We start from the raw sequence: 25,234 nt of genomic DNA on the forward strand, positions 1-25,234 counted from the left end.
AATACGCTGTATAAAATACTGAAAATATTGGATCATATTTGTACTGTGTACTTGAGTTTGTGTCCTGAAAAATGACGATGCATATCGACTTTTACCTTTCATGGAGTACGTGGCATTACTAGCCATTGTTTATGGCCCTCTCGTGATATATCGACTTTTACCTTCCATGGAGTACGTGGCATTACTAGCCATTGTTTATGGCCCTCTCGTGATATATCGACTTTTACCTTTCATGGAGTACGCAGCATTACTAGCCATTGTTTATGGCCCTCTCGTGATATATCGACTTTTACCTTCCATGGAGTACGTGGCATTACTAGCCATTGTTTATGGCCCTCTCGTGATATAACGACTTTTGGTGCTGACGTAGATTACATTTTGGATGACATTTAAGTTAAAAAAGTATGGAGTACACAGCCATAGAAATAAAGGCATTGATCCCATACATAAAAACACATATGGAAACCACGACAGAAACCACTCCAATACAACTCACTCCTTAGGATACACACCCAGAGAAACACACAACTCACTCCTTAGGATACACACCCAGAGAAACACACAACTCACTCCTTAGGATACACACCCAGAGAAACACACAACTCACTCCTTAGGCCACGCACCCAGAGAAACACACAACTCACTCCTTAGGATACGCACCCAGAGAGAAACACATCTCACTCCTTAGGATACACACCCAGAGAAACACACAACTCACTCCTTAGGATACACACCCAGAGAAACACACAACTCACTCCTTAGGATACACACCCAGAGAAACACACAACTCACTCCTTAGGCCACGCACCCAGAGAAACACACAACTCACTCCTTAGGATACGCACCCAGAGAGAAACACATCTCACTCCTTAGGATACACACCCAGAGAAACACACAACTCACTCCTTAGGCCACACACCCAGAGAAACACACAACTCACTCCTTAGGATACGCACCCAGAGAGAAACACACAACTCACTCCTTAGGCCACGCACCCAGAGAGAAACACACAACTCACTCCTTAGGCCACGCACCCAGAGAGAAACACATCTCACTCCTTAGGATACACACCCAGAGAAACACACAACTCACTCCTTAGGCCACGCACCCACAGAAAAATACAACTGACCACAGACTCAGAGTGCTAAACTGAACAAATGACCTTTCCCCTCCTACCACCCCCCAATCTGGAGAACTATTTCATAATGGATGCCTCCCAAATGGCACTCTGTTCCCTATATAGGTCTCTCTGTCTCTCTGTGTCTCTGCCTCTCTGTGTCTTTCTGCCTCTCTGTAGTGAGGTGAGGACTATGCTGTGGTAAACATGTCTCTCTGTAGTGAGGTGAGGACTATGCTGTGGTAAACATGTCTCTCTGTAGTGAGGTGAGGACTATGCTGTGGTAAACATGTCTCTCTGTAGTGAGGTGAGGACTATGCTGTGGTAAACATGTCTCTCTGTAGTGAGGTGAGGACTATGCTGTGGTAAACATGTCTCTCTGTAGTGAGGTGAGGACTATGCTGTGGTAAACATGTCTCTCTGTAGTGAGGTGAGGACTATGCTGTGGTAAACATGTCTCTCTGTAGTGAGGTGAGGACTATGCTGTGGTAAACATGTCTCTCTGTAGTGAGGTGAGGACTATGCTGTGGTAAACATGCCTCTCTGTCTCTCTGTAGTGAGGTGAGGACTATGCTGTGGTAAACATGCCTCTCTGTAGTGAGGTGAGGACTATGCTGTGGTAAACATGCCTCTCTGTCTCTCTGTAGTGTGGTGAGGACTATGCTGTGGTAAACATGCCTCTCTGTCTCTCTGTAGTGAGGTGAGGACTATGCTGTGGTAAACATGCCTCTCTGCCTCTCTGTAGTGAGGTGAGGACTATGCTGTGGTAAACATGCCTCTCTGTCTCTCTGTAGTGAGGTGAGGACTATGCTATGGTAAACATGCCTCTCTGCCTCTCTGTAGTGAGGTGAGGACTATGCTGTGGTAAACATGTCTCTCTGTAGTGAGGTAAAGACTATGCTGTGGTAAACATGTCTCTCTGTAGTGAGGTGAGGACTATGCTGTGGTAAACATGTCTCTCTGTAGTGAGGTGAGGACTATGCTGTGGTAAACATGCCTCTCTGTCTCTCTGTAGTGAGGTGAGGACTATGCTGTGGTAAACATGTCTCTCTGTGGTGAGGTGAGGACTATGCTGTGGTAAACATGTCTCTCTGTAGTGAGGTCAGGACTATGCTGTGGTAAACATGTCTCTCTATCTCTCTGTAGTGAGGTGAGGACTATGCTGTGGTAAACATGTCTCTCTGTAGTGAGGTGAGGACTATGCTGTGGTAAACATGCCTCTCTGCCTCTCTGTAGTGAGGTGAGGACTATGCTGTGGTAAACATGCCTCTCTGTCTCTCTGTAGTGTGGTGAGGACTATGCTGTGGTAAACATGCCTCTCTGTCTCTCTGTAGTGAGGTGAGGACTATGCTGTGGTAAACATGCCTCTCTGCCTCTCTGTAGTGAGGTGAGGACTATGCTGTGGTAAACATGCCTCTCTGTCTCTCTGTAGTGAGGTGAGGACTATGCTATGGTAAACATGCCTCTCTGCCTCTCTGTAGTGAGGTGAGGACTTTGCTGTGGTAAACATGTCTCTCTGTAGTGAGGTGAGGACTATGCTGTGGTAAACATGCCTCTCTGTCTCTCTGTAGTGAGGTGAGGACTATGCTGTGGTAAACATGTCTCTCTGTGGTGAGGTGAGGACTATGCTGTGGTAAACATGTCTCTCTGTAGTGAGGTCAGGACTATGCTGTGGTAAACATGTCTCTCTATCTCTCTGTAGTGAGGTGAGGACTATGCTGTGGTAAACATGTCTCTCTGTAGTGAGGTGAGGACTATGCTGTGGTAAACATGTCTCTCTGTAGTGAGGTGAGGACTATGCTGTGGTAAACATGTCTCCATGTCTCTCTGTAGTGAGGTCAGGACTATGCTGTGGTAAACATGTCTCTCTGTAGTGAGGTGAGGACTATGCTGTGGTAAACATGTCTCTCTGTAGTGAGGTGAGGACTATGCTGTGGTAAACATGCCTCTCTGTCTCTCTGTAGTGAGGTGAGGACTATGCTGTGGTAAACATGTCTCTCTGTGGTGAGGTGAGGACTATGCTGTGGTAAACATGTCTCTCTGTAGTGAGGTCAGGACTATGCTGTGGTAAACATGTCTCTCTATCTCTCTGTAGTGAGGTGAGGACTATGCTGTGGTAAACATGTCTCTCTGTAGTGAGGTGAGGACTATGCTGTGGTAAACATGCCTCTCTGCCTCTCTGTAGTGAGGTGAGGACTATGCTGTGGTAAACATGCCTCTCTGCCTCTCTGTAGTGTGGTGAGGACTATGCTGTGGTAAACATGCCTCTCTGTCTCTCTGTAGTGAGGTGAGGACTATGCTGTGGTAAACATGCCTCTCTGTCTCTCTGTAGTGAGGTGAGGACTATGCTGTGGTAAACATGTCTCTCTGTGGTGAGGTGAGGACTATGCTGTGGTAAACATGTCTCTCTGTAGTGAGGTCAGGACTATGCTGTGGTAAACATGTCTCTCTATCTCTCTGTAGTGAGGTGAGGACTATGCTGTGGTAAACATGTCTCTCTGTAGTGAGGTGAGGACTATGCTGTGGTAAACATGCCTCTCTGCCTCTCTGTAGTGAGGTGAGGACTATGCTGTGGTAAACATGCCTCTCTGTCTCTCTGTAGTGTGGTGAGGACTATGCTGTGGTAAACATGCCTCTCTGCCTCTCTGTAGTGAGGTGAGGACTATGCTGTGGTAAACATGCCTCTCTGTCTCTCTGTAGTGAGGTGAGGACTATGCTATGGTAAACATGCCTCTCTGCCTCTCTGTAGTGAGGTGAGGACTATGCTGTGGTAAACATGTCTCTCTGTAGTGAGGTGAGGACTATGCTGTGGTAAACATGCCTCTCTGTCTCTCTGTAGTGAGGTGAGGACTATGCTGTGGTAAACATGTCTCTCTGTGGTGAGGTGAGGACTATGCTGTGGTAAACATGTCTCTCTGTAGTGAGGTCAGGACTATGCTGTGGTAAACATGTCTCTCTATCTCTCTGTAGTGAGGTGAGGACTATGCTGTGGTAAACATGTCTCTCTGTAGTGAGGTGAGGACTATGCTGTGGTAAACATGTCTCTCTGTAGTGAGGTGAGGACTATGCTGTGGTAAACATGTCTCCATGTCTCTCTGTAGTGAGGTCAGGACTATGCTGTGGTAAACATGTCTCTCTGTCTCTCTGTAGTGAGGTGAGGACTATGCTGTGGTAAACATGCCTCTCTGTCTCTCTGTAGTGAGGTGAGGACTATGCTGTGGTAAACATGTTTCTCTGTAGTGAGGTGAGGACTATGCTGTGGTAAACATGTCTCTCTGTCTCTCTGTAGTGAGGTGAGGACTCTGCTGTGGTAAACATGTCTCTCTGTAGTGAGGTGAGGACTATGCTGTGGTAAACATGTCTCCATGTCTCTCTGTAGTGAGGTCAGGACTATGCTGTGGTAAACATGTCTCTCTGTCTCTCTGTAGTGAGGTCAGGACTATGCTGTGGTAAACATGTCTCTCTGTAGTGAGGTGAGGACTATGCTGTGGTAAACATGCCTCTCTGTAGTGAGGTGAGGACTATGCTGTGGTAAACATGTCTCTCTGTAGTGAGGTGAGGACTATGCTGTGGTAAACATGTCTCTCTGTAGTGAGGTGAGGACTATGCTGTGGTAAACATGTCTCTCTGTAGTGAGGTGAAGACTATGCTGTGGTAAACATGTCTCTCTGTAGTGAGGTGAGGACTATGCTGTGGTAAACATGTCTCTCTGTAGTGAGGTGAGGACTATGCTGTGGTAAACATGTCTCTCTGTAGTGAGGTGAGGACTATGCTGTGGTAAACATGTCTCTCTGTAGTGAGGTGAGGACTATGCTGTGGTAAACATGTCTCTCTGTAGTGAGGTGAGGACTATGCTGTGGTAAACATGTCTCTCTGTAGTGAGGTGAGGACTATGCTGTGGTAAACATGTCTCTCTGTAGTGAGGTGAGGACTATGCTGTGGTAAACATGTCTCTCTGTAGTGAGGTGAGGACTATGCTGTGGTAAACATGTCTCTCTGTCTCTCTATTTTTCCTCTGTGCTTTTCTCGGGAGGCCAAATGAGAGCCACATGTTGGTTCAAAGCAGATTGTTCCTTTTGTATTTCTCTTCTCATTAGGAAGCTAATCTCCTAGCCTCCCCTAGCCTAGTCCCCCTTCCCCTCTCCTAGCCTCCCCTAGCCTCTCCTAGCCTCCCCTCCTGTCTCCTAGCCTCCCCTAGCCTCTTCTAGCCTCCCCATAGCCTCTCATAGCCTCCCCTAGCCTCTCCTAGCCTCACCTAGCCTCTCCTAGCCTCTCCTAGTCTCCCCTAGCCTCTCCTAGCCTCTCCTAGCCTCTCCTAGCCTCTCCTAGCTTCCCAGCCTCCCCTAGCCTCTCCCAGCCTCTCCTAGACTCCCTTAGCCTCCCCTAGCCTCCCCTAGCCTCTCCTAGCCTCCCCATAGCCTCTCCTAGCCTCCCCTAGCCTCTCCTAGCCTCTCCTAGCCTCCCCTAGCCTCTCCTAGCCTCCCCTAGCCTCTCCCAGCCTCCCCTAGCCTCTCCCAGACTCCCTTAGCCTCCCCTAGCCTCTCCCAGCCTCTCCTAGACTCCCCTAGCCTCTCCTAGCCTCCCTTAGCCTCCCCTAGCCTCCCCTAGCCTCTCCCAGCCTCTCCTAGACTCCCTTAGCCTCCCCTAGCCTCCCCTAGCCTCTCCCAGCCTCCCCTAGCCTCTCCTAGCTTCCCCTAGCCTCTCCTAGCCTCCCCTAGCCTCTCCCAGCCTCCCCCAGCCTCTCCTAGACTCCCTTAGCCTCCCCTAGCCTCTCCCAGCCTCTCCTAGACTCCCCTAGCCTCCCCTAGCCTCTCCTAGCCTCTCCTAGCCTCCCTTAGCCTCCCCTAGCCTCTCCTAGCCTCCCCTAGCCTCTCCCAGCCTCCCCTAGCCTCTCCCAGCCTCCCCTAGCCTCCCCTAGCCTCCCCTAGCCTCTCCTAGCCTCTCCTAGCCTCCCTTAGCCTCCCCTAGGCCCCCCTAGCCTCTCCTAGCCTCCCTTAGCCTCCCCTAGCCTCTCCTAGCCTCTCCTAGACTCCCCTAGCCTCCCCTAGCCTCTCCTAGCCTCTCCTAGCCTCCCCTAGCCTCTCCTAGCCTGAGTGTGTCAGATTTAAAGCCTTTTGTCACCTCTCTCCTCCCCTCCACCTCTCCTCCCCCCTCTCACTCTCCTCCCCCCACTCTCCTCCCACCACTCTCCTCCCACCTCTCTCCTCCCCCTCTCACTCTCCTCCCCCTCTCACTCTCCTCCCTCTCACTCTCCTCCCCTCCACCTCTCCTCCCCCCTCTCACCTCCCACCTCTCACTCTCCTCCCACCTCTCTCCTCCCACCTCTCTCCTCCCCCCTCTCACTCTCCTCCCACCTTTCTCCTCCCCCTCTCACTCTCCTCCCACCTCTCACTCTCCTCCCCCCTCTCACTCTCCTCCCACCTCTCACTCTCCTCCCACTCCTTCCTCCTCCCCTCCTCCCCACCTCTCACCTCCTCCTCCCCTCCTCTCACCTCTTCTCACCTCCTCCCTCCTCTCACCTCCTCTGCATGTCTCCCAGCTGGCTCTCCCACTCCTTCCTCTCCCCTCCCCTCCCCTCCTCTCCCCTCCCCTCCTCTCACCTCCTCAATTTTCCTCTGCATGTCTCCCAGCTGGCTCTCCCATTCCTTCCTCTCCTCTCCTCTCACCTCTCCTCCCCTCCCTCCTCTCCCCTCCTCCCCTCCCCTCTCCTCCCCTCCTCTCACCTCCCCTCACCTCCTCTATTTTCCTCTGCATGTCTCCCAGCTGGCTCTCCCACTCCTCCCCTCCTCTTCGCTCCTCCCCTCCTCTGCCCTCCCCTCCTCTCACCTCCCCTCACCTCCCCTCCTCTCACCTCCTCTATTTTCCTCTGCATGTCTCCCAGCTGGCTCTCCCATTCCTTCCTCTCCTCTCCCCTCCCCTCCTCTCACCTCTCCTCCTCACCCCTCCCTCCTCTCCCCTCCTCCCCTCCCCTCCCCTCCTCCCTCCCCTCCTCTCCTCCCCTCCTCCCCTCTCCCCCTCCCCTCCTCTCCTCTCCTCTCCTCTCACCTCCTCTATTTTCCTCTGCATGTCTCCCAGCTGGCTCTCCCACTCCTTCCTCTCCCCTCCCCTCCCCTCCTCTCACCTCTCCTCCTCACCCCTCCCTCCTCTCCCCTCCTCCCCTCCTCTCCTCCCCTCCCCTCCTCCCTCCTCTCCCCTCCTCTCCCCCCTCCTCTCACCTCCTCTATTTTCCTCTGCATGTCTCCCAGATGGCTCTCCCACTCCTTCCTCTCAGAGTTGAATCTCTCCATCAGTTCAGACTTCTCTCGGACCCAGCCCTTCTCGCTGAGCTCCAGCCGACAGCGCAGGTCCATGGCGGCCGTGTGGGTGTCGACCAGCAGCCTCCTCTGCTGCTCTCTGTCCCCCCGCTGTAGAGGACTCTCCCTGGGCTCTGGACTCTGAGTTCTCAGCCCCAGCTCAACGACAGGACCTCCTCTAGCCTCCAACTGGACAGGAAGAGAGAGATGGAGGAGTAGAGAGAGAGGCAGGCAGGCAGGGAGAGAGGGAGATGGAGAAAGGGGAGTAGAGAGAGAGGCAGGTAGAGAAGGAGATGGAGAGAAGCAAGGAGAGAGGGAGATGGAGAAAGGGGAGTAGAGAGAGAGGCAGGTAGAGAAGGAGATGGAGAGAAGCAAGGAGAGAGGGAGATGGAGAAAGGGGAGTAGAGAGAAAGAGGCAGGTAGGGAGAGAGACAGGGAGATGGAGAAGGGGGAGTAGAGAGAGAGGCAGGCAGGGAGAGAGAGAGGGAGATGGAGAAGGAAGAGTAGAGAGAGAGAGGGAGGGAGATGGAGAAGGGGGAGTAGAGAGAGAGGCAGGCAGGGAGAGATGGCAGGCAAGAGAATTAGGTGGGAGAGAATGTCAGGGAGTGTCAGGAAGAGGGGCGGAGGGAGAGAAGGACCAGAGGGAGGAGAGGAAAAGGGAGAATTCAGAGAACGGATGGAAGGGATTAAAAGATCATAACTCAGAGGAGTTCATGGTCAACCTCTCCTCCCTCTGTCTCCCTCTCTCATCATCTGACAGGATATCACAGCTGCCTCTACACAGTTCCTTTCCTGTCTGTGGTCCTGTCTCCCTGTCTGTCTCTGGACCCATCTACAGCTCTTTCCCTGTCTGTCTCTGGACCCATCTACAGCTCTCTCCCTGTCTGTCTCTGGACCCATCTACAGCTCTCTCCCTGTCTGTCTCTGGACCCATCTACAGCTCTCTCCCTGTCTGTCTCTGGACCCATCTACAGCTCTATCCCTGTCTGTCTCTGGACCCATCTACAGCTCTCTCCCTGTCTGTCTCTGGACCCATCTACAGCTCTATCCCTGTCTGTCTCTGGACCCATCTACAGCTATCTCCCTGTCTGTCTCTGGACCCATCTACAGCTGTCTCCCTGTCTGTCTCTGGACAGATACAGCTATCTCCCTGTCTCTGGACCCATCTACAGAGTAGTTGTTGAAAAGGGGAGTACATTTTTTAAAAACTAGGCAAGTCAGTTAAGAACAAATTCTTATTTACAATGACAGCCTACCGGGGAACAGTGGGTTAACTGCCTTGTTCAGGGGAACAGTGGGTTAACTGCCTTGTTCAGGGGAACAGTGGGTTAACTGCCTTGTTCAGGGGAACAGTGGGTTAACTGCCTTGTTCAGGGGAACAGAGGGTTAACTGCCTTGTTCAGGGGAACAGTGGGTTAACTGCCTTGTTCAGGGGAACAGTGGGTTAACTGCCTTGTTCAGGGGAACAGTGGGTTAACTGCCTTGTTCAGGGGAACAGTGGGCTAACTGCCTTGTTCAGGGGAACAGTGGGCTAACTGCCTTGTTCAGGGGAACAGTGGGTTAACTGCCTTGTTCAGGGGAACAGTGGGTTAACTGCCTTGTTCAGGGGAACAGTGGGCTAACTGCCTTGTTCAGGGGAACAGTGGGTTAACTGCCTTGTTCAGGGGAACAGTGGGTTAACTGCCTGTTCAGGGGAACAGTGGGTTAACTGTCTTGTTCAGGGGAACAGTGGGTTAACTGCCTGTTCAGGGGAACAGTGGGTTAACTGCCTTGTTCAGGGGAACAGTGGGCTAACTGCCTTGTTCAGGGGAACAGTGGGTTAACTGCCTTGTTCAGGGGAACAGTGGGTTAACTGCCTTGTTCAGGGGAACAGTGGGTTAACTGCCTGTTCAGAGGAACAGTGGGTTAACTGTCTTGTTCAGGGGAACAGTGGGTTAACTGCCTGTTCAGGGGAACAGTGGGTTAACTGCCTTGTTCAGGGGAACAGTGGGCTAACTGCCTTGTTCAGGGGAACAGTGGGTTAACTGCCTTGTTCAGGGGAACAGTGGGTTAACTGCCTGTTCAGGGGAACAGTGGGTTAACTGTCTTGTTCAGGGGAACAGTGGGTTAACTGCCTTGTTCAGGGGAACAGTGGGTTAACTGCCTTGTTCAGGGGAACAGTGGGTTAACTGCCTGTTCAGGGGAACAGTGGGTTAACTGTCTTGTTCAGGGGAACAGTGGGTTAACTGCCTGTTCAGGGGCAGAACGACAGATTTGTACCTTGTCAGCTCTGGGATTTGAACTAGAAACCTTTTGGTTACTAGTCCAACGCTCTAATCACTAGGCTACCTGTCACCCCCCTCTAACCACTGTCTGGTCAATATATCCCTTAGAGAAACTACTCTGGTCAATATATCCCTTAGAGAAACTACTCTGGTCAATATATCCCTTATAGAAACTACTCTGTCTGGTCAATATACCCCTTAGAGAAACTACTCTGGTCAATATATCCCTTAGAGAAACTACTCTGGTCAATATATCCCTTAGAGAAACTACTCTGGTCAATATATCCCTTAGAGAAACTACTCTGTCTGGTCAATATACCCCTTAGAGAAACGACTCTGTCTGGTCAATATATCCCTTAGAGAAACTACTCTGGTCAATATATCCCTTAGAGAAACTACTCTGTCTGGTCAATATATCCCTTAGAGAAACTACTCTGTCTGGTCAATATACCCCTTAGAGAAACTACTCTGTCTGTGGAGCTGGAATGAGACCAGGACAATGCCTCTCTCTGTAGTAAGTAGACATAGACTACCATCCAAAATGGCATCCTATTCAATATATAGTGAACTACTTTTGACCAGGGCCGATAGTGCACCATATAGGGACTAGTGTCCCATTTGGGAAGCGTCCTCTGTCTGTCTGTGGTCTTTGAACGCTCTGTGTAATTGCAGTGGCAGGATGGGACTGGCGCTGTCCAGTTTATTCCTGACCCAAACATGAACAGGAACACACAGAGAGACAGAGAGAGAGACAGAGAGAGAGACAGAGAGAGAGACAGAGAGAGAGAGAGAGACAGAGAGAGAGAGAGAGAGAGAGAGAGAGAGAGAGAGAGCTGCTACCCCTGTAACTCAGAGGTTAAACTGAGACGGAGGCTGATGCTCTTCTTGGCAGTGAGGGATGAATATTCCAGAAGGACCTGTATCAACAAGAGACTTAAGGCTTACAGTTCTCCAGACAGGCTGGCAGACAGACAGTAAGACACAGAGGAGACAGGCTGGTAGACAGACAGTAAGACACAGAGGAGACAGGCTGGTAGACAGACAGTAAGACACAGAGGAGACAGGCTGGCAGACAGACAGTAAGACACAGAGGAGACAGGCTGGTAGACAGACAGTAAGACACAGAGGAGACAGGCTGGTAGACAGACAGTAAGACACAGAGGAGACAGGCTGGTAGACAGACAGGAAAACACAGAGGAGACAGGCTGGTAGACAGACAGACAGTAAAACACAGAGGAGACAGGCTGGTAGACAGACAGACAGTAAAAGACAGAGGCAGGCTGGTAGACATATAATAAATACACAGGAGCAGCCATCTCCTGCTACTGTAGGACTGGACAGTGTGTGTGTGTGTCTCTGTGTGTGTGTGTGTGTGTGTGTGTCTCTCTCTCTCTGTTAGTGTGAGTGTGTGTAAAAGTGACCGTGTCATGGTGGTCTCTCTCTATTAATAGGAGACTCAACCAACCAGCCAACGCTGTACAGAGTTACAACGTCACGTACATTCCTCAGGGTGGGGCTGGAAGGACGACGGAGATGTTTCTGTGTGTGTGTGTGTGTGTGTGTGTGTGTGTGTGTACGCTGTACAGAGTTACAACGTCACGTACATTCCTCAGGGTGGGGCTGGAAGGACGACGGAGATGTTTCTGTGTGTGTGTGTGTGTGTGTGTGTGTGTGTGTGTGTATGTGTACGCTGTACAGAGTTACAACGTCACGTACATTCCTCAGGGTGGGGCTGGAAGGACGACGGAGATGTTTCTGCTCGACAAACATCTAAAGTATGTGGACAAATATGCCTGCAAATATCCGGCTGAGCCCCAGGATGCTTAGTGGCAAACCCTGGTAGTCCGAAGACCCAGGATGCTTAGTGGCAAACCCTGGTAGTCCGAAGACCCAGGATGCTTAGTGGCAAACCCTGGTAGTCCGAAGACCCAGGATGCTTAGTGGCAAACCCTGGTAGTCCGAAGACCCAGGATGCTTAGTGGCAAACCCTGGTAGTCCGAAGACCCAGGATGCTTAGTGGCAAACCCTGGTAGTCCGAAGACCCAGGATGCTTAGTGGCAAACCCTGGTAGTCCGAAGACCCAGGATGCTTAGTGGCAAACCCTGGTAGTCCGAAGACCCAGGATGCTTAGTGGCAAACCCTGGTAGTCCGAAGACCCAGGATGCTTAGTGGCAAACCCTGGTAGTCCGAAGACCCAGGATGCTTAGTGGCAAACCCTGGTAGTCCGAAGACCCAGGATGCTTAGTGGCAAACCCTGGTAGTCCGAAGACCCAGGATGCTTAGTGGCAAACCCTGGTAGTCCGAAGACCCAGGATGCTTAGTGGCAAACCCTGGTAGTCCGAAGACCCAGGATGCTTAGTGGCAAACCCTGGTAGTCCGAAGACCCAGGATGCTTAGTGGCAAACCCTGGTAGTCCGAAGACCCAGGATGCTTAGTGGCAAACCCTGGTAGTCCGAAGACCCAGGATGCTTAGTGGCAAACCCTGGTAGTCCGAAGACCCAGGATGCTTAGTGGCAAACCCTGGTAGTCCGAAGACCCAGGATGCTTAGTGGCAAACCCTGGTAGTCCGAAGACCCAGGATGCTTAGTGGCAAACCCTGGTAGTCCGAAGACCCAGGATGCTTAGTGGCAAACCCTGGTAGTCCGAAGACCCAGGATGCTTAGTGGCAAACCCTGGTAGTCCGAAGACCCAGGATGCTTAGTGGCAAACCCTGGTAGTCCGAAGACCCAGGATGCTTAGTGGCAAACCCTGGTAGTCCGAAGACCCAGGATGCTTAGTGGCAAACCCTGGTAGTCCGAAGACCCAGGATGCTTAGTGGCAAACCCTGGTAGTCCGAAGACCCAGGATGCTTAGTGGCAAACCCTGGTAGTCCGAAGACCCAGGATGCTTAGTGGCAAACCCTGGTAGTCCGAAGACCCAGGATGCTTAGTGGTAGGCCCTGGTAGTCCGAAGACCCAGGATGCTTAGTGGTAGGCCCTGGTAGTCCGAAGACCCAGGATGCTTAGTGGCAAACCCTGGTAGTCCGAAGACACAGGATGCTTAGTGGTAGGCCCTGGTAGCCCGAAGACACAGGATGCTTAGTGGCAAACCCTGGTAGCCTGAAGACACAGGATGCTTAGTGGCAAACCCTGGTAGCTCGAAGACACAGGATGCTTGGTGGTAGGCCCTGGTAGCCCCGAAGACACAGGATGCTTGGTGGTAGGCCCTGGTAGCCCCGAAGACACAGGATGCTTGGTGGTAGGCCCTGGTAGCTCGAAGACACAAGATGCTTGGTGGTAGGCCCTGGTAGCTCGAAGACACAAGATGCTTGGTGGTAACTCCTGGTAGCCCGAAGACACAAGATGCTTGGTGGTAGGCCCTGGTAGCTCGAAGACACAGGATGCTTGGTGGCAAACCCTGGTAGCCCGAAGACACAGGATGCTTGGTGGTAACTCCTGGTAGCCCGAAGACACAGGATGCTTGGTGGTAACTCCTGGTAGCCCGAAGACACAGGATGCTTGGTGGTAACTCCTGGTAGCTCGAAGACACAAGATGCTTGGTGGTAGGCCCTGGTAGCTTGAAGACACAAGATGCTTGGTGGCAAACCCTGGTAGCCTGAAGACACAGGATGCTTGGTGGTAACTCCTGGTAGCCTGAAGACACAGGATGCTTGGTGGTAACTCCTGGTAGCCCGAAGACACAGGATGCTTAGTGGTAACTCTTGGCAGCCCGAAGACACAGGATGCTTAGTGGTAACTCCTGGTAGCCCGAAGACACAGGATGCTTGGTGGTAACTCCTGGTAGCCTGAAGACACATGATGCTTGGTGGTAACTCCTGGTAGCCCGAAGACACAGGATGCTTAGTGGTAACTCCTGGTAGCCCGAAGACACAGGATGCTTAGTGGTAACCCCTGGTAGCCCGAAGACACAGGATGCTTGGTGGCAACTCCTGGTAGCCCGAAGACACAGGATGCTTAGTGGTAACTCCTGGTAGACTGAAGACACAGGATGCTTGGTGGTAACTCCTGGTAGCCCGAAGACACAGGATGCTTGGTGGTAACTCCTGGTAGCCTGAAGACACAGGATGCATGGCACCCTATTCCCTACATACAGCAGTGCACTACTTTTGACTAGTGCACTACTTTTGACCAGGGCCCATAGGAAATAGGGAGCTCTTTGAGACAACCACAGGCTTTGTATAACTGTCTATAAACTAAACTGTGGCAGCAGGATGTGGCTGAGAGGAGAAAACAGCTTTTACAATGGAGCTAACCCCTCCCTGCACATCGCCAGGCTATGCCAGACCAACATTCCAGTCATTCATATAGAACACTGTGAACTCACACAGAACCATCAGAACCCTGGTGGAACAACAAGTGAATTCTAGAAGCTGATGTGGTCTGACTATCATTCATATAGAACACTGTGGACTCACACAGAACCATCAGAACCCTGGGGAACAACAAGTGAATTCTAGAAGCTGATGTGGTCTGACTATCATTCATTCATATAGAACACTGTGGACTCACACAGAACCATCAGAACCCTGGGGAACAACAAGTGAATTCTAGAAGCTGATGTTGTCTGACTATCATTCATTAATATAGAACACTGTGGACTCACACAGAACCATCAGAACCCTGGTGGAACAACAAGTGAATTCTAGAAGCTGATGTGGTCTGACTATCATTAATATCGAACACTGTGGACTCACACAGAACCATCAGAACCCTGGGGAACAACAAGTGAATTCTAGAAGCTGATGTGGTCTGACTATCATTCATTCATATAGAACACTGTGGACTCACACAGAACCATCAGAACCCTGGGGAACAACAAGTGAATTCTAGAAGCTGATGTGGTCTGACAATCATTAATATAGAACACTGTGGACTCACACAGAACCATCAGAACTCTGGGGAACAACAAGTGAATTCTAGAAGCTGATGTGGTCTGACTATCATTAATATCGAACACTGTGGACTCACACAGAACCATCAGAACCCTGGGGAACAACAAGTGAATTCTAGAAGCTGATGTGGTCTGACTATCATTCATTCATATAGAACACTGTGGACTCACACAGAACCATCAGAACCCTGGGGAACAACAAGTGAATTCTAGAAGCTGATGTTGTCTGACTATCATTCATTAATATAGAACACTGTGGACTCACACAGAACCATCAGAACCCTGGTGGAACAACAAGTGAATTCTAGAAGCTGATGTGGTCTGACTATCATTAATATCGAACACTGTGGACTCACACAGAACCATCAGAACCCTGGGGAACAACAAGTGAATTCTAGAAGCTGATGTGGTCTGACTATCATTCATTCATATAGAACACTGTGGACTCACACAGAACCATCAGAACCCTGGGGAACAACAAGTGAATTCTAGAAGCTGATGTGGTCTGACAATCATTAATATAGAACACTGTGGACTCACACAGAACCATCAGAACTCTGGGGAACAACAAGTGAATTCTAGAAGCTGATGTTGTCTGACTATCATTAATATAGAACACTGTGGACTCACACAGAACCATCAGAACACTGGTGGAACAACAAATGAATTCTAGAAGCTGATGTGGTCTGACTATCATTCATTCATATAGAACACTGTGGACTCACACAGAACCATCAGAACCCTGGGGAACAACAAGTGAATTCTAGAAGCTGATGTGGTCTGACTATCATTCATATAGAACACTGTGGACTCACACATAACCATCAGAACCCTGGGGAACAACAACAAGTGAATTCTAGAAGCTGATGTTGTCTGACTATCATTAATATAGAACAATGTGGACTCACACAGAACCATCAGAACCCTGGGGAACAACAAGTGAATTCTAGAAGCTGATGTTGTCTGACTATCATTAATATAGAACACTGTGGACTCACACAGAACCATCAGAACCCTGGGGAACAACAAGTGAATTCTAGAAGCTGGGAGGGTTTTGAACATGGAATAGTTTTAACATTGAACATAGTTCTTCTTCATAAATAGTTAGTGAACAGACTGTACTGTTTATATTCATAGTACTGGTCCAACATGGAATCCTGACAGATGACTAGGTCATACAGTACAGGGGCCTACATGCTTCACCCACAATCACTGTCTCACACACACACACACACACACACACACACACACACACACACACACACACACACACACACACACACACACACACACACACACACACACACACACACACACACACACACACCCTCTGCATGTACACACACACACACACACCCTCTGCATGTACACACACACACACACACCCTCTGCATGTACACACACACACACACACACACACACACACACCCTCTGCATGTACACACACACACACACACACACACACCCTCTGCATGTACACACACACATTCAGTTTCTATGCTTCAGTCATGCTTTAGCCGAAGACACAGGATGCTTGGTGGCAAACCCTGGTAGCTCAAAGACACAGGATGCTTGGTGGTAGGCCCTGGTAGCTCGAAGACACATGATGCTTGGTGGTAAACCCTGGTAGCCTGAAGACACAGGATGCTTGGTGGTAAACCCTGGTAGCCTGAAGACACAGGATGCTTGGTGGTAGGCCCTGGTAGCCTGAAGACACAGGATGCTTGGTGGTAGGCCCTGGTAGCTCGAAGACACAGGATGCTTGGTGGTAGGCCCTGGTAGCTCGAAGACACAGGATGCTTGGTGGTAGACCCTGGTAGCTCGAAGACACAGGATGCTTGGTGGTAGGCCCTGGTAGCCCGAAGACACAGGATGCTTGGTGGCAAACCCTGGTAGCTCGAAGACACAGGATGCTTAGTGGTAGGCCCTGGTAGCTCGAAGACCCAGGATGCTTGGTGGTAGGTACAGGGGCCTACAGTACAGGGGCCTACAGTACATGCTTCACCCACAATCACTGTCTCACACACACACACACACACACACACCCTCTGCATGTACACACACACATTCAGTTTCTATGCTTCAGTCATGGTATAATTCCAGACCTATGTGAGGAGATGTTGTGTTACTCTGTTAAGTGAAAGGTCTGTTTAGTATGAGTCTATATCATGTTTAGTATGAGTCTGTATCTATCCCCTGTTTACATGTTTAGTATGAGTCTGTATCATGTTTAGTATGAGTCTGTATCTATCCCCTGTTTACATGTTTAGTATGAGTCTATATCATGTTTAGTATGAGTCTGTATCTATCCCCTGTTTACATGTTTAGTAGGAGTCTATATCATGTTTAGTATGAGTCTGTATCATGTTTAGTATGAGTCTGTATCATGTTTAGTATGAGTCTATATCATGTTTAGTATGAGTCTATATCATGTTTAATATGAGTCTATATCATGTTTAGTATGAGTCTGTATCATGTTTAGTATGAGTCTATATCATGTTTAGTATGAGTCTGTATCATGTTTAGTATGAGTCTATATCATGTTTAGTATGAGTCTATATCATGTTTAGTATGAGTCGTTATCATGTTTAGTATGAGTCGTTATCATGTTTAGTATGAGTCGTTATCATGTTTAGTATGAGTCCATATCATGTTTAGTATGAGTCCATATCATGTTTAGTATGAGTCGTTATCATGTTTAGTATGAGTCGTTATCATGTTTAGTATGAGTCTGTATCATGTTTAGTATGAGTCTATATCATGTTTAGTATGAGTCTATATCATGTTTAGTATGAGTCTGTATCATGTTTAGTATGAGTCTATATCATGTTTAGTATGAGTCTATATCATGTTTAGTATGAGTCTATATCATGTTTAGTATGAGTCGTTATCATGTTTAGTATGAGTCTGTATCATGTTTAGTATGAGTCTATATCATGTTTAGTATGAGTCTATATCATGTTTAGTATGAGTCTATATCATGTTTAGTATGAGTCGTTATCATGTTTAGTATGAGTCTGTATCATGTTTAGTATGAGTCTATATCATGTTTAGTATGAGTCTATATCATGTTTAGTATGAGTCTATATCATGTTTAGTATGAGTCTATATCATGTTTAGTATGAGTCGTTATCATGTTTAGTATGAGTCTGTATCATGTTTAGTATGAGTCTATATCATGTTTAGTATGAGTCGTTATCATGTTTAGTATGAGTCGTTATCATGTTTAGTATGAGTCGTTATCATGTTTAGTATGAGTCCATATCATGTTTAGTATGAGTCGTTATCATGTTTAGTATGAGTCCATATCATGTTTAGTATGAGTCGTTATCATGTTTAGTATGAGTCGTTATCATGTTTAGTATGAGTCCATATCATGTTTAGTATAAGTCCATATCATGTTTAGTATGAGTCGTTATCATGTTTAGTATGAGTCCATATCATGTTTAGTATGAGTCCATATCATGTTTAGTATGAGTCGTTATCATGTTTAGTATGAGTCGTTATCATGTTTAGTATGAGTCTATATCATGTTTAGTATGAGTCTATATCATGTTTAGTACGAGTCGTTATCATGTTTAGTATGAGTCCATATCATGTTTAGTATGAGTCGTTATCATGTTTAGTATGAGTCCATATCATGTTTAGTATGAGTCCATATCATGTTTAGTATGAGTCCATATCATGTTTAGTATGAGTCGTTATCATGTTTAGTATGAGTCCATATCATGTTTAGTATGAGTCGTTATCATGTTTAGTATGAGTCCATATCATGTTTAGTATGAGTCGTTATCATGTTTAGTATGAGTCGTTATCATGTTTAGTATGAGTCTAGGGTAGCCTAGTGATTAGAGCGTTGGACTAGTAACCGAAAGGTTGCAAGTTCGAATCCCCGATCTGACAAGGTACAAATCTGTCGTTCTGCCCCTGAACAGGCAGTTAACCCACTGTTCCTAGGCCGTCATTGAAAATAAGAATTTGTTCTTAACTGACTTGCCTGGTTAAATAAAGGTAAAATAAAATGAGTCTATATCATGTTTAGTATCAGTTTCTGTCTGTCTGTCTGTCTGTAGGACTCTGTCTGTCTTTCTTCAGACCCTGAATCCCCTCATCCAATTGATTGGTCACACATTCACAGATCCCAGTCTGTGTAGCCACTGATTCTTTCTGGCATCATGTGATGCCAGCATGACTCTTCTAACCACATCACAGGCCTCTGAAAGATGGCTGACTGTGTCCTACAGTAGTGACATAGAGAGAGATGGCTGACTGTGTCCTACAGTAGTAACACAGAGAGAGATATAGAGGGAGATGGCTGACTGTGTCCTACAGTAGTGACACAGAGATATTATAGAGGGAGATGGCTGACTGTGTCCTACAGTAGTGACACAGAGAGAGATATTATAGAGGGAGATGGCTGGCTGTGTCCTACAGTACTGATATAGAGAGAGATGGCTGACTGTGTCCTACAGTAGTGACACAGAGAGAGATATAGAGGGAGATGGCTGACTGTGTCCTACAGTACTGACACAGAGAGAGATATAGAGGGAGATGGCTGACTGTGTCCTACAGTACTGACACAGAGAGATATCATAGAGAGAGATGGCTGACTGTGTCCTACAGTAGTGACACAGAGGGAGATGGCTGACTGTGTCCTACAGTAGTGACACAGAGAGAGATATAGAGGGAGATGGCTGACTGTGTCCTACAGTAGTGACACAGAGAGAGATATAGAGGGAGATGGCTGACTGTGTCCTACAGTAGTGACACAGAGAGAGATATAGAGGGAGATGGCTGACTGTGTCCTACAGAGACTAATGGAATACTGTCTAGTGGATAGTGATAATATATAAGGACTATGCATGATGAGAAAAGACTGATGCCATCCATGCCTGTTGCTACGCAATATGATTGAATTGATGAAGTAGGCATTCCATTCCATTCTATTGCATTCTATAGTGTTGTATCATATAGTATAGTATAGTATAGTACAGTGGTGTATCATGTAGTATAGTATAGTGTTGTATCATATAGTGTAGTGTAGTATCATGTAGTATAGTATAGTGTTGTATCATATAGTATAGTATAGTATAGTACAGTGGTGTATCATGTAGTATAGTATAGTGTTGTATCATATAGTATAGTGTAGTGTAGTATCATGTAGTATAGTATAGTGTTGTATCATATAGTATAGTATAGTATAGTACAGTGGTGTATCATGTAGTATAGTATAGTGTTGTATCATATAGTATAGTGTAGTATCATATAGTATAGTACATTGTAGTATCATATAGTATAGTATAGTGGTGTATCATATTGTATAGTATTTTATAGTATAGTATCACATAGTATAGTATAGCATAGCATCATATCATATTGTACAGTAAAGTATCATGTTGTATTGTATAGTATAGCGTTGTATCATATTGTATAGTAAAGTATCATATTGTATAGTATAGTATAGCATAGTGTTGTATCACATAGTATAGTATAGTGTGGTATCATATAGTATAGTGTAGTATCATATAGTATAGTATAGTGGTGTATCGTGTAGTATTGTATAGTGTTGTATCACATAGTATAGTATAGTGTTGTATCATATTGTACAGCATAGTGTTGTATCATATAGTATAGTATAGTGTTGTATCATATTGTATAGTATAGTACTGTGTCATATTGTGTAGTATAGTATCATATTGTATAGTATAGCATAGTGTTGTATCATATAGTATAGTATAGTGTTGTATCATATTGTATAGTATAGAACTGTGTCATATCGTGTAGTATAGTATCATATTGTATAGTATAGAACTGTGTCACATTGTGTAGTATAGTATAGTGTTGTATCATATAGTAGAGTCAAGTGTTGTATCATATAGTATAGTATAGTATCACATAGTATAGTATAGTATCATATAGTATAGTATAGTGTTGTATCACATAGTATAGTACCATATAGTATAGTGTTATATCATATTGGATAGTATTTTATAGTATAGTATATAGTATATATAGTGTTGTATCATATTGTATAGTATTTTATAGTATAGTATCATATAGTATAGTATAGCATCATATCATATTGTACAGTAAAGTATCATGTTGTATTGTATAGTATAGTATAGTGTTGTATCATATTGTATAGTAAAGTATCATATTGTATAGTATAATATAGTATAGTGTAGTATTATATAGTATAGTGTAGTATCATATAACATAGTATAGTATCATATAGTATAGTATAGTGTTGTATCATATTGTATAGTATAATATAGTATAGTGTAGTATCATATAGTATAGTATCATATAGTATAGTATAGTACCATATAGTATAATATAGTGTTGTATCATATTGTATAGTATTTTATAGTATAGTATCATATAGTATAGTGTTGCATCACATAGTATGGTGTTGTATCACATAGTATAGCATCATATAGTATAGTATAGTGTAGTATCATATAGTATAGTATCATATAGTATAGTATAGTATCATATAGTATAGTGTTGTATAGTGTAGTCTTACCTGTGCGATTCTGCATTTCAGCTCAGCTCTCTCCAGTTCCCAGGCACATCTGTCCTTAGTGTACTGCAGCTGTAGCTCGCACCTCTTCGACTCCTCTCTCTTCACCTCTAGCTGCACCTCCTCCACTACAGTCTTCAGATCCAACAAAATCCTTCTGTTCTCCCCGCCCTGAGAATCAACACAGCAAAACAGAGTTAGCTGTAGTTGGTGACCCACAATACATACATTCAGAAACAAAAAAAACAAAATCGTAGTGCAACAAGTAGTGAACCAGATGTATCATCTAAAACTTAGAATAAAATATCTCCCTGTGCTGAAGTGTGAAATTATTTCAATTAGGCCTACTTGTATCTCAGCAACTTGTCTTAAAAGTATCTCCTTCTCTCGTATCCATTCTTCCTTGTCCTGTCCGTGGCGTTTCTTAAAGTGTTCAAACTTATTTTTCAGGCGGGAGTGATGAGTCCCTGGATCTTGCGCCCGAACTTGTCCCCGAGGAAGCTCCGGTGATGTTCCGACCGTTCCAGGATGAGACTGTTCGTAGAACTGAGTGACTGTTGGCGGGGACGAGAACGTCCTGAACGGGCTGCGACTCTTCCCTCTGTCCCTCTCTCTTTCTCTTTCCAGAAGCGAGCAGGGAACGAATTCCCAGTCCTGCGCTGGCACGTACCCGCCGCCGCAGCCGCCGCCTCCTCCACTACGCAAATCTGACCCATTTCCGAACGCAGCATTCCACATTTCTCAACGTGCAGAGACAAACAAACACAAACTGATGACAGCCTTCGGTTGACCGGTGCCTTCGGTTGTAGTTGCAGCAGCAGCAGCATAATTATCCGAAGCCGGCGATTTCCCCGGCGGTGTCCGTGTCTCTCAACGCTGAACCAGCAGCAGTTCCAGCCGATGCAGCGATGTGCGTATTTGTCCCTTCCATGTCACCGCGCTGCGCCAAGGTCAACAATCGGTCATTATGCTGTGGAACTCTACTGATGCTATCTGGATTTATTATCCAAACTTATGTAGGTTGTTCATTATTCCTACATTGAAAAGTATAGTAAAAGGCTACGGCTTTCGCCTAGGCTACCGCCCTGTACAGTGCACCGTGTGGGTGAAGAACACCCAGTAGGTTGTTGTTACGTGGACAGGACGAGTACCCAATAATACACATAGCCCACTGATGTAAGAGCTGAGGACTATTTTTACACCCTGTAACCACGCATATCCTTTTACTCAATAACCCCACTGTGTGCCGTAGACTACTAAGTAACGGAACCGGGAGTAGGTCGCGCGGGAAGCCACCCGGTTGAAGAGGTATTAATCACGTCTGTTTACTACCGGGACCACTGTGTCGCGTGCTCTAAATAAGTTGTGACTGCGGAATGTGACTCAAGTGGTAGACTAAGGCTATCCAAACGGGTTGTGACCGGGACCATAGCGATAAATGTGTTCAGCTCGCTGGTTATAGCCTAATAACCTAACGGTTGTTTATTGGCTTCACACGCAGAATCAGAAGCCAAATGTTGCACAGCCTGTCAATGCGCGCGCGCACACACACAGACACACACACACACACACACACAGTAGCCAAGCCAAACACTGGAACCACGTTTCTGCATTCGCAGTTAGTTTGCATCCTATTTTAATAGAAGGCTGTGCTCCGTTATTTCACAAGACCCTTCATTGCCTTCAGATCTCTGAATAGATTCGGGACATCTGAAAACATCTTACCTGTTATGCAATGTCCAGCTGTGTAATATCTTATTAAAGATCTCCAAAAACACCAAAATAAGCTATCCAGAAAAACTGGTCTTTCTGGTCAATTGTTAATGAAAATCAGAGTGGTCCCTAAATCCAACGGAAATAACCGTCTTGGTCAGAGCTCTCTATATCTTTTCCTGATGCCTTTTTTGCATTGGCCAACTCGACCAGACGAGCCACGAAAGCCCCGCGTACTTCTCCCTCACAGCTGGTCTTAATACCGTTTATGACGTCATATCCCCACCGCCGGATGAGAATCGCCGTGTGTTCCCGCCCCGCCCCCCCCCCCCCCCCCCCCCCCCCCCCCCTCTCAGTGGCCAGTATAATTTACGGGATAAACAATTCCATATCCAGCACAAATCAAATGTTATTGGTCATGCGCACATATTTTATCAGATGTTATCGCAGTTGTAGCGAAATGCGTATGTTTTCTAGGTCCAACAGTGCGGTAACACCTAACAAAAACACAGCAATACACCCCAAACATATCAGAACGAGCAGTGGCATGTATGTTCCGTATATGATGGTGTGTATATACACATTATGACAGTATAGGAATAGAAAAGGAGTGTTCAGCAGTAGTTATATAGGAGGAGCCTTGACTAGAATACAATATATATATATATATATGTAGCAGTATAACTTTAGACCGTCCCCTCGCCCATACCCTGGCGCAAACCAGGGACCCTCTGCACACATCAACAACAATCACCCACGAAGCATGGTACCCATCGCTCCACAAAAGTGACGTCACCGATTGAAACGCTATTTAGCGCGCACCACCGCTAACTAAGCTAGCCGTTTCACATCCGTTATATACATGTATATAATATATACATGTATATATATATATATATATGTATGAAGTGGGTAAAACAGTATATAAACATTATTAAAGTGACCAATGTTCAATGACTATGTACATTGAGCAGCATTTACTGGTTTTCATGTAGTTTATTTAGCAAAAGTTTATTACTTACTTATTTAAAACTCTGCATTGTTGGTTAAGGACTCATAAGTAAGTATTTCACAGTACTCCAGGCTCTGTTGATGGATTAGGTGTCCCTAACACTGCTCTACTCCAGGTTAATGCTCTGTTGATGGATTAGGTGTCCCTAACACTGTTATACTCCAGGCTCTGTCGATGGATTAGGTGTCCCTAACACTGCTCTACTCCAGGTTAATGCTCTGTTGATGGATTAGGTGTCCCTAACACTGATATAATCCAGGCTCTGTCGATGGATTAGGTGTCCCTAACACTGCTCTACTCCAGGTTAATGCTCTGTTGATGGATTAGGTGTCCCTAACACTGCTCTACTCCAGGCTCTGTTGATGGATTAGGTGTCCCTAACAATGTTATACTCCAGGCTCTGTTGATGGATTAGGTGTCCCTAACACTGTTATACTCCAGGCTCTGTTGATGGATTAGGTGTCCCTAACACTGTTATACTCCAGGCTCTGTTGATGGATTAGGTGTCCCTAACACTGTTATACTCCAGGTTAATGCTCTGTTGATGGATTAGGTGTCCCTAACACTGCTCTACTCCAGGCTCTGTTGATGGATTAGGTGTCCCTAACACTGTTATACTCCAGGCTCTGTTGATGGATTAGGTGTCCCTAACACTGCTCTACTCCAGGTTAATGCTCTGTTGATGGATTAGGTGTCCCTAACACTGCTCTACTCCAGGCTCTGTTGATGGATTAGGTGTCCCTAACACTGTTATACTCCAGGCTCTGTTGATGGATTAGGTGTCCCTAACACTGCTCTACTCCAGGTTAATGCTCTGTTGATGGATTAGGTGTCCCTAACACTGCTATACTGTACATGCATGGACACTATACATAGGTAGGTACTGTGTGGGTTTACAGACTGGGACTCCTATTCACCCACAGCACACGGTTGTTCCTTCCTGCCTTTTGCATCAGAGTTCTGGGGGACCTCTGAAATAAGGTTAGATGAGAGACCATTCACTGTTAACCTTGTCTACTCACCTAATAATATACGGTGTCTCAGCCCCAGAGGTGTGTGGTCTCCTCCAGTGTCTCAGCCCCAGAGGTGTGTGGTCTTCTCCAGTGTCTCAGCCCCAGAGGTGTGTGGTCTTCTCCAGTGTCTCAGCCCCAGAGGCGTGTTGTCTTCTCCAGTGTCTCAGCCCCAGAGGTGTGTGGTCTCCTCCAGTGTCTCAGCCCCAGAGGTGTGTTATCTTCTCCAGTGTCTCAGCCCCAGAGGCGTGTGGTCTTCTCCAGTGTCTCAGCCCCAGAGGTGTGTGGTCTTCTCCAGTGTCTCAGCCCCAGAGGTGTGGTGTCTTCTCCAGTGTCTCAGCCCCAGAGGTGTGGTGTCTCCTACAGTGTCTCAGCCCCAGAGGTGTGTGGTCTTCTCCAGTGTCTCAGCCCC

At 47.0% G+C, this 25,234-nt stretch overlaps 1 protein-coding gene across 1 annotated transcript in view; it reads right to left on the minus strand.

The window, feature by feature from the left end:
• Nucleotides 1-22,192, minus strand: part of LOC139405574 (uncharacterized) — a 45,521-nt gene extending 23,329 nt beyond the window's left edge. The window contains exons 1-3 of the mRNA XM_071147986.1: nucleotides 21,436-22,192; nucleotides 21,091-21,258; nucleotides 7,333-7,599 (exon numbers count right to left, since the gene is read on the minus strand). Coding sequence (XP_071004087.1) covers nucleotides 7,333-7,599; nucleotides 21,091-21,258; nucleotides 21,436-21,825 — 825 coding nt within the window. The 5' untranslated portion in view covers nucleotides 21,826-22,192. The remainder of the gene's footprint in view (nucleotides 1-7,332; nucleotides 7,600-21,090; nucleotides 21,259-21,435) is intronic.
• Nucleotides 22,193-25,234: the final 3,042 nt, after the last annotated feature.

This window comes from Oncorhynchus clarkii, chromosome 3 (assembly GCF_045791955.1).
Source record: "Oncorhynchus clarkii lewisi isolate Uvic-CL-2024 chromosome 3, UVic_Ocla_1.0, whole genome shotgun sequence".
NCBI lineage: Eukaryota > Metazoa > Chordata > Actinopteri > Salmoniformes > Salmonidae > Oncorhynchus > Oncorhynchus clarkii.